The sequence below is a fragment of the Lactuca serriola genome, chromosome 6, assembly GCF_051521515.1.
Source record: "Lactuca serriola cultivar US96UC23 chromosome 6, Lser_US96UC23_V15, whole genome shotgun sequence".
Lineage (NCBI taxonomy): Eukaryota > Viridiplantae > Streptophyta > Magnoliopsida > Asterales > Asteraceae > Lactuca > Lactuca serriola.
In genome coordinates, this window is record NC_136413.1 from 190,924,684 (window position 1) to 190,935,640 (window position 10,957).

Below are 10,957 nucleotides of genomic sequence, written 5' to 3' on the forward strand. Positions count from 1 at the left end.
TAGTCGTTCTTTCCTAAGAAAGTACTAATTCATTATAGTTAATAGCTCTGATACCAATCTGTCACACCCCGGCCGTCGGCGGAAACACCGGGCAATATAACGTCATTTCTTGTATCATAGTTATCAACTTCCTGAAAATACATGCATTTTAAAATACGTCAACATAAAGTTGGTGAGTTTACAGGTTTTGACTCCATATAAAAATAATACTTTTTCTAAGTTCAAAAATTTATTTTGAAGATATCATTTTGACTCTCCAACATTTAGTATATATATACGAGTAAAACTGCTACGTATAAATCTATTTCAATTCTATACGACTAAAACCGCTACGTAGAAATCTATTTCAATTTTATACGAGTAAAACCGCTACGTATAAATCTATTTCAATTCTATAAGAGTATGTGTGTTAGGTATAATTGTCTACTTAATGAGCAAGTAGTAAAACTACAAATTCCTTGTACTTAGAGTATACGTCTTTGGGAAACTTATACTTAACATTCATACTTGTATATCGACAAAGTATAATGCTTCTAAAATTGTGCTACCATGAGTCTGTAACCATTGTTAGACATACAAACCTCTGATTTAAAAGATATCCCACCAATGGTTCCTTCATTGGTGCCACAATAAAATCGACATTGGTGCCATAAAGGATTCCACCAAGGTAAATACTTCCCCCATACGCTTCATCGACGCCGGGTCCATAACAATCAATAGGACAGTTCGTCACCCGCAGACCGTTGGGTTGTCGCTAGCAACCACGGGTGGGGTCGTCAACCCGCATAGATCTATAGTCCACCGTAAAACCGTTTGGGTTGTAGCCAACAACCACGGATGGGGCGTTAACCCACATAGATCTATACACAACTTCCTCGCTCACACGGGATTAACAGTTACAATTCATAGGATTTCCACTAAGATTTCCAATCTTAGTTGATGAATGAGGTAACTCATGTAGACTTTGTCGGCGTTCTATAGTTCTAACAACAAAAGCATTTTCATGTCTAAAACCCTAAGTTACTAGACTATGCTTTTAAACATTACTCCTAATTTCATAACATTTAGGCAGTATAACAACTATAACTTGAAGTAAAACCAGGTTTTATCTTGACATAAAAACAACAATAATACATATAACATACTTTAACAAGTAATATATATAACTTTCGAGTATAAATCTGGGTCTATAACACAACATAGTATATATAGTATTCCAGAGTATAACTCATAAGCTACATCACACATAATATATAGAATTCCCGAGTATAAATTTGGGTATATATAAGTACACTTCTATAATACTAATATACTAACAAGTTTAACATAGTTTTGTGATTTCAAAATATCATATATACTTTAGGTGTATATGAGACAAAACTATATTCCCGTTAATATAACTATATATGTTGATACGAACATACTATCACATAAACATAATATTAACTTTTATTCAATATTTAACATGTGTTTTCCCCCGAAAACATTAAAAAGTGGGGACGTGAAACTCACCCTAGTAGCGTGATCTATAGAATCTAAACGGTCAGAGGCTCGTCATTGTTAGGATCGGGAAGGGAAACGGCCTTCGGAAACGAGAGAGAATGAAAGGAGAAGGTGTAAGGATTGAATGAGCTTTGATCGCTATTTATAGGTTGTTTTGGGCCCATTCACGTCGTAAACATGATAGGTTCACGTCGTTAACTTCCATGAGTCATCCCGTAGCTTTAACACGTGTTTTCAAGCCCCGATTAGTGTCCCTGACATGTTTCACGTCACGGACATCATGTTCACGTCGTGAATTAAGGCGGCTAGGGTTTCTGCCATGTGTCATGCTCTTAGACAACTGCATCTTCGGAAGGTCATAACTTTTAAATACGAGCTCCGTTTTTGACGTTCTTTATATCCACGCATATGTATTTCCGAGTACTACGAATTTGTTGACAACATTGTGTTCGACTTTATTTCTCGGGTTATAATGTGTGTGTGTGTGTGTGTATATATATATATATATATATATATATATATATATATATATATATGTGTGTGTGTGTGTGTGTGTGTGTGTGTGTGGTTAGTTAGTTAGTTAGTTAGTTATTAAAGTCAATGGAAAGCGTCGAAGACGTATGTGTTCCAACTCCACAATTATGAGAGTGATTTTTATTAATCAAGGATATCATTAACTTAATTTAAAGTTACATCGAGATGTTTGATGCTCACTTTGAGGTTGGTGTGCTAGAAATTTTAGAAGTCGGTCATTGAACTATGTAACATGTTTTATGCATTTTATGTGTAAATATTTTGTATAATATATTTTGAACACCATTATGTAGTTTCTTTCATTTTCATTCACCGTATAAAAATAATACATAAGTACCTTTCAAACCTATTATAAAGACATTCAACTAATTAGGGCAATAAATTAACATGATTAATGATTAGTTTTAAAAAATATCAAAATAACCAAAATAGTAAAGCTCGTGAAAACTATAAAGTAATAATAATAATAATAATAATAATAATAATAATAATAATAATAATAATAATAATAAATTAGAAACTTGGTTTTAATACATGATTTCATATGGAGGTTAGTTTGGTCATTTCACAAGCTAAATGAAATTAGGGCTTTTAAGACCCCGTTTCCTTGTTTGGTTGGGCAAAGGAAATGGGAAGATACGAACGAAAGCAGTCGAACACGGATGAATGGCAGATGCGAAGGAACAATTGGCGGGCCAGAAGGGAGAGCGAACGAAGATGACGAGAGGGAAGCACGAAGGCTTTGCAGGTGGCACGAGGTTTCAGTGTTCGATAGCGAGAAGGATCGACTTCTCCGAGGTTCGACGAGACCGAAGGTGAGAAGCATCGAAGCTGCTGTGGTCTCGGTGGGTGCAGCGAGGAGCTGCTCCAGCAGCTTCTCGGTTGCTTGCTTCAGTCTCGATAGCGGGTTGCGAAGGAAATACGAGGAAGAGGTACGAGGGGCAAGGGTTGGTTCGATTGGAGCGACAGCAACCCCGGAAGGGTGTTCGGCGGCAGTTTTTCGACGGGGGTAAAAGAGAAAGTGCGATGAGGTGTATTGCTCCGACCGATAGCAGGTATGTGGATGGGGACTGTTCCGGCAGCTCCCCTGTTCTTCTTTTTCTTCTTTTTTTTTTTTTTTTTTTTGTTTTGGCAGAATTCGATAGGGCTTAAGTGGGTGTTCGGGTTTGATTTTTGACAGGAAGGAATGAAGAAGAATGATGGTGATGAGGCTGTTTTGCTGCTTGAAATCAAAAGGAAGAAGAAGAAACGAGGCTGCGATCGTTACAAAGATAGCGAAGGGCAACAGTCTTCTTCTTTGGCTGAAGATCCAGAAACGGGAAAGAAATGGTAGAAGAAGATTTTTTTTTTTTTTTTATTTATTATATATATATATATATATATATATATATATATATATATATATATATATATATATATATATATATATATATATATATATATATATATATAAAAAAACTGATTTGATTTGGGTTGATTTGATTTTGGTGTTGTGTTGGTTGAAAGAAAGAGAGTGTAATCAGTCTTTAATTTGACAGCCAAGTAAGGAGTCTTGCAAGTAATATTTTGTGTAGATGCACACTCGAAAGTTGTACCATTGATCGGTAAAGTGTATAAGTTTCGTTTTGTTTTGATCCTCAAGTTAAGAGGTGTATTTGATATTAAATTTCCAAGCAATGAATTGATTTTATCATTCATCTATTTGTGTGTGATGTATTGGTTTAATTATTTATGTATTTGTTCGGATTTAGAAACAATGTATTACCCCAATTATTTGTGCATTGTGTGTCTATTGATGTATTATACTAGTTATACACACAAATATAAGTATTTGGATAATAAGTTGCATATTATACATGTATTTTTGTATTTAAAATATTGCAATAGTTCATGTATGGATGGTATAGTATAATGTACAAGTTAACCATTCTTGTATTTAGATATATATATTTCTGGTTCACCGTACTACTTTGTTTCTATTGTTTTTTCACACTAAAACTTGTTCTATTCACTGATTACTTTGTTTCTATTGGTTTTTGCATCTTAGGTTCACTATGTCATCTGCATCAACCACTCAATCATCTTAGACAACTTAGAACGTTCTTAATAAAACTTTTTGATGTATCAAATGCTACGTATTTTTCATCATATCACTCAATATACCCACAATCTTGTTTTTTTTATCCGACCGATATGGGCGATCAAAGTAAACACCTATATAAGTGTTAATCACTCGAAGAAACTAAACTCTTAACTTTAATACTATAGCCGCATCTGCGAAAGTGTGATTTTTTGTGTTTGTATACATAAGTTTGAAAGCTTGAGTCCCTTGAACGATATTGTCTCACTATTATTCTTGTGAGCAAGTGTTCAAGATTAGTTGTCTAGAATATTTTTTATATAAAAAAACTGTTTGCAATAAAAAAATTTGTATTCAACAATTCAAAATCCAAAACGTCATTTTTTTGTCATAAATGTCCGGTTATAACTTTAGATTAACACAAAATCTAATATAACTTGTATTCCAAGTGGAAGCCCCAAATCTACTATCATTGGTTTCTGCTCCTAGAAGAGTCTACATGCCCACTCTCAAACCATAAGTCCATAACCAATAAGGCATCTCGTCATCCTCTTTAAGTGCCATTTAAGTCAATCGTAGAGATAAAACAAAAATTGACAAATCAAATTGGATGAGTGTAAGTTATGTTACATGTGGTGGCACAAATGATCTTAAATCCTCCGACATCATAAGGCTAAGGGAGTGATAATACTCCTAGCACTTTGCTAGTGTCATTTTATTTTTCTCCCTTTAACACATAATCTTAACATTTAGTAGGGAGTGGTAACACTCTTAGCATACAATTTTTTATTTTCTTTTTCTAATTTAATTTAATTACTTTATTTTAATAAACAAACATTTTTTATTTAATATTATATAAAATATATTTTATTTATTTTCTTTTTGTAATTTAATTTAAAATTACTTTGTCTTAATAAACAAACATTTTTTATTTAATATTATATAAAATATATTTTTTTTTTAATATTACACAAAAAAATTTTTGATTTAATTAATATGACATAATATTATTTTAACGACAAATGCTTCATATTAAATAAAAATGATTACAATAACTTAAATCACGATTTAATACTAATTAAAACCTAAAACACGATTTAATACATAAAAAACACACTTCATTACTAAAACTCACTTGATAAAAAAACACACTTTCTCCGAATATTGGCCTTCCAATTCGTCTTCCGGTGGCATATTTAGATCAAGATTGTCCATCGTTCAAAGATGGTCGGTCAAATGGCAGCGAAGATCAGTATGGATTACTGCACTGGGAATTATCCTCATTCATCGTATCCATTCTTGACCACCATTCTTTAGCAAGATCCCACTTTGCGTTGTTAACAGTCCGACATTCCTCCTCAAACAAGTGATCTCCCGAGGGTGTTAAGTAAACTTGTAACGCACTGTTCTTTTCTTTTTTAGCACTGATCATTTCTTTTAACTTTTCCACTTCCAAAAAACACTCAAGCTTATCGTCCAACCCTTTGAGTTCCTTATCTCCTCTGCTTCAGTCGATGTACTTTGTGCTCTTTTCAACTTTCTTTTTGCTTTGTCTCGTTCCATAGGACGATTTGGAACTTTGTAAGGATCTTCATTGATGGAAATCCCTCCGATACGCACATCGGAAGATTGATTTTTGGTGGTATCGGAAGTTTTGCTTCGTTTGGACATCCTCGCGTAATCGTCAGGAGTTTTCAACCCTAGCCATTTTCGACTGCCCTTCACAACTTCCCAAAATGACTCATTGGCAAAAGCTTTTCCGACTTTTGCCTTGTAAATCTTTTGAACTTTAGCCATGACATCCAACTCAGTTGCACCGCTTTGGGGGGTTTTCATGGCGTTCATATAGATACCGTTGAACTCCGTGTGGGTCGATTGGCGGTCCTCCGCTTAGAGTAAAGTGATTCAAGGTTGCAGGTCTTCTTTTTCATGTGTTGACAAAAGTTACACCAAACTTTTTCTTTGAATGTTTTTGAGTCTTGGTCGTTGTCGTAGATCGGTTCCTCCGACACATCTAGTCATGATTGAATTAGTGCCCTCTTTTCATCATCCGTCAACCCTTGACATGGAGCCCTCCCTTTTCTTTTTTACTTGTGGTTGGACTTCCGGCCCTTGAAATAATTCTTGAACGGGATCTTCAACGGGGCCTTCATCGGAAGAATCGGTTGACTCATTAAGTAGGTGGCGTGGTTGAGATTGAAAGTTAGTTTGCGTTTGGGGTTGAAAAAAGGATTGAGTTTCTTGAACCGTTTCAAATAGATTAAGATCCACATCCGGACGAGGTGTTGGTTGAGATTGGTTGTGGTAAAATCTCATTGGTTGAGAAGAGTACAGATTAAATGGAAACATTTGTGGACCCATTGTAGGATAGTAGAAGCTAGCGGGAGAGTGAATTGGTTGATCAAATGATGGTCGATAACATGGTGGTGATGGAAGGTTTGGGAATTAAAGATTTGGTGATTGAGTGTTTCGAGGTGGAAGATTTAGTGATGGAAGGTTTGAAGATTTCTTTTTGTTGGGTCTTTGGGTTTTTTTTGTTGAGATAAAGATATTTTTGTGTTGGTGAATTAAGAGAGTATGTGAGGAAGATAATGATATTTTGTGTGTATGTGTGTATGTGAAATGTTAAGAATGTGGTTTGATTTATAGTAGTTGAATGGTAGTTGAAATTTTTAATTTTTATGTATTAAAAAATGTTTTTTTTTTTTTTGAAAATAGTGAAATGGTATTATAAATTTTGAATTTTATTATATAAATACATTTTTTTATTAACTTTATTTACTGTGGAAAGTAAATGTAGAATTGAATTAGGCATTTGGAAATTAAAGAAGTGGTTGGAAATTAAAAGAGTGAAACTATTTGCAATCTGTTCCAATTCCTTTCCACCAATGAAATTCTTCCATTGGTTTCTCTTACTACTCGGCATGCAGTTGACGAGTAATCCTTGGCGAGCCCCCTAGCGAGAGCTAGGGGGCGGTGCTCTCTTCCTCGTAGCGAGCCTTGGTGTCCCGATGGCGAGCCTCACTCCGTTCAGCCTAATGGACCAATACCTTATTTTGAAAATCGGACAGGCTCAACTAGTTAAACCTGGAACCAGCAGGATACCTGATTTTTTAATGGGTGAAAACCACTTGTAAGCTAAGCAGTTATCGCGGTCGAAATTTCAATAGCGGTCACATGCCGCTATTTGAAATCGCGGTTATCGCGGTGGTATAGCAGTGATATAGCGTTTTTTTATTATTATGTATAATTTATATTATATATTTATACAAAATTTATATATTAGATTATTAATACTATAAAGAATTAATATCATAAAAAATCATATAAAACATAACATAATCTATATATAATATTCTAATATAGTAATATGGACACTAAAAAGTGTCAAAATATCATCGCAACTCAAGTCGTTCGTGGTTCCTAAGTACTAAAATAGACGAGAAAGGGAAGTTGTCATTTTTTGCTTTGTAGTTTGTAATTAATTATATTTATTTTTTGGACTTATTAAGACAAAAAGTGTAGTGGACTAGTTAAAAAAAATAAAGATTTAATATCGAAATAATACATAATCGTTTTTTTCTTTGTCAAAGTAGCCCAATAGGTACGAAATTGAAAAAGCGGGTGTAGCGTCGCTATAGCGCTGATGAGGTTCGCGGTAAATAGCGTTCAATAGCGCCGCTAATAGCGTCACCGCTATTCGTAAACGCTATTTCAAAATAACGGTTTAGTAACACCGCAAAACGCTATAGCGTTGCCATAGCACCGCTATAGCGCGCTATTAATAGCATAGCTTGTAAGTGAACTGATTCAACAATAAATTCAATTATAAATTGGACCAAAACCAATGTGGTCAAACATGGAAAAATGGGTTTTTTTTAGAAAAAAAAAAAGTTATAACATACACCAAACTTGGAAAACCGGGTTTTTTTAAGAAAAAAAAGTTATAACATACATCTTCAAGACTTCCATTCTTCATATCTACCTCGGTTTTTTTTCCAGTTATGTTTATCCTAAGTATTAAGACTATGCATGGTAAAAACTTAAAAGCCACGTACTTGACAGAGAACCGATACCCGAATACGATTTGACCGACGAACCCTTTTCAATGCAACAGGGATGAAAATACCCCTAATCCCTGAAGGCAAACCTGAACTTGATATATATAATACATAAAATAGTGTTATACTTAATTGTAATCTTACGACTTAAGATAACATCATGTCATATTACAAATAATTGTTAAAAGCTTTACATTATTAGTTTAAATAGCGATTAAGTTGATGTGTTGGTATTAAGTCCTTTTGGTTATTAATTTAGTATTAGAATTTAATTATTAAGTTTAGTAATATAGAATTTCAACAATTCGTAGTACTTTTTATGTTAACTCGTAATTAAACACACATTACTGAAATTAGGTTAATAATCAGCTTATTGACAGTCCAATTTCCAATAGCATTAAACATTGTTATTGCGTTTGTGTAGTAGTAAAACACACATTATTGAAATTAGTATTTTTCTTCCTTCCTGTGAAATGATTACAATGATAATAATTTGATAAAATTAATAATTCATCCAAACACTTATTAAATAGATGAGAAGATAAATAAGAACATAAGCATGAAGATATTTCATTTTTCTTAGTTTAACAATCAGCTTTTAGACAGTTCAATTTCCAATATAATTCAACATTGTAAGGACATACAATTGTTACATGAACTTTTATTCCTACAGATCTTTTCCCGATTTGAACTCGAAAACAAAAAATATATGTAACAGAATAAATATAAGATACAATAATTTTTTTCCTACAGATCTTTTCCCAATTTGAACTTGAAAACAATTATATGTTATAAAATAAATATAAGATTCAACATACTACGTACGTAATTCAACATGGAAGGCGTTAAAGGTGCACTTCAAATGCGTTTTCATTTTAAATTGAATTACTTATTTGCATTTATTTTGTTTTATATTTTTCTGGATTTGTGCCTAATTGAGTGGCTATGAATACTTATTCGGAACTCATCCAAATACATTTATAGTTGTTTAAGCAAAAGCTTGATTTGAAATTGTGAAATCAAAGTTCAAACATACAAATCTTGTACTCCAATGATCTTGCCTATACTAACAAACAAAATTATCTTATAAAATTAAAGATTTCAAAAATACTTGTGTCATGGAACAACATTGATAACATGCACCAGACCAATGCTAGGCTAAAGAAAGCTAAATGAAGAAGCCATAACAAAAACATACCCAAAATTAACTTCAAGGCTAATAATCATTCATAGAGAATCATCAGCATCTTCATCTTCATCTTCATCTTCATCTTCAAGTACGCACAGGAGCAGGGCCAGCAGCACCACCTGGGCGGGGTGCTTGACCAGGTTTGGGAAGATCATCCTGCAACACATTCGTTCATCCCTTTATGAATATATTCATTTTGGAATTAATCGATACAGCACTTAATGAGAAAGGAAGAAAAGAAATAAGTGAAATGAATACCCTTGGACGAGAGAATCTCTTCGGAGGTTCACGGTTCCTCCTGTCAACCCTTGAGCGAACTCTAACAACCTTCGAGTGAATTGCACATGAAACACAGTACTGCATCTTAACGTACAGTTTTGGAAGAGTGTATTCTAAAAAAAAAGAGTAATTAAGTTAACATAACGATAAACACATAAAGCAATGATACTGAATGACTACAACACTTACGTTCAAAAGCACAAGCTTCTTGAACATCTCTAACTGCAGCTTGTTCAACTATGTTCCTCACAAGAAATCTCTTGATAGCCTTATCCTGATATTAAGGATTGGAAGTCGTAAAAGATTATTAATTGATTCAGAATATGATAATCAGTATACATATTATCATACGATTGAAACTCGATTTCAATAACTACAAACAAAAATGATAGAAAAAGAGGACGATACCTTCGGACAGCATTTACCGCAATTGGAGCAGCGAATAAACTTAACATGGCCACGACCATGCTTGTTACGTCCGCCGTTTCTTCTCTTAAAAGTCTGCAAATATTTTCATTGAAATCATCAATCTACTGAAAATTGAGAGCTATGTATCGACAAGGGAGGTGATAGAAAAGAACGATAAGCTCGAGAACAAACCATAATGCCAACCGCGTTCGGGTGTTGCAAGTCGAGAAGGGTTCCGCCGCCTGATCTCGATCTTCAGCAATTGAGGAGAAACCACGAAACAATGTTTTTATATGGCGCCTCTTTTGAAAACCCTACTAAGCCCATTTGAGAAAGTAGTTGACCCGTAATGCAACTTGGGCCGTTTATGTTCAATTGATTAAAATGGACTAAAAATTTAGAGGTCCACACCACAATCTTTTATCAAAATCCAAATAGCCAAATAAACAGGTTTTTTAACCGACAAGAAAATAACCGAATGGGTTTGAGAAACCTATATTCCAATATTTTGAAAATCGGATCGATATTGAACCGGTCTTTTACCGGTTTAATGGTTCAACTGGTCGACCGGTCGAACCAACCCTAAAAGTCGTTCAAACCGTCCGGTTATATACCGACTTCAATATATTGTTGATTCTTATATAAAGGTATCATAAATAAATTTATATGTGAAGTATGATTTATGTCAAGCAATTTTATGGATAAGTGGTTAAGTTGTTTAAAAATTATTTCTATAATTCAAATTTCGAAACTTGTCTTTAACAAATAGTATAAGCATTTCTTACTCTCCCACATTGTTGATTTGATAAAACTTATATCATTTTTATCTTCTACAAAAGGGTTGTGCTCTTAACCTTTCAACTTTAAGCTTGGACGAATCCCACATCGACTGGGACAAGAAAC

General features: G+C 33.8%; 1 protein-coding gene across 1 annotated transcript; it reads right to left on the bottom strand.

The window, feature by feature from the left end:
* Positions 1-9,242: 9,242 nt before the first annotated feature.
* Positions 9,243-10,354, bottom strand: LOC145057627 (small ribosomal subunit protein eS26x-like). Its single transcript, XM_079005497.1, has 5 exons — positions 10,247-10,354; positions 10,055-10,147; positions 9,836-9,920; positions 9,626-9,759; positions 9,243-9,523 (listed from the first exon to the last, which is right to left on the bottom strand). The coding sequence occupies exons 1-5, from the start codon at positions 10,247-10,249 to the stop codon at positions 9,452-9,454; spliced, it is 387 nt and encodes a 128-aa protein (XP_078861623.1). The 5' UTR covers positions 10,250-10,354; the 3' UTR covers positions 9,243-9,451.
* Between the last annotated feature and the right edge of the window lie 603 nt (positions 10,355-10,957).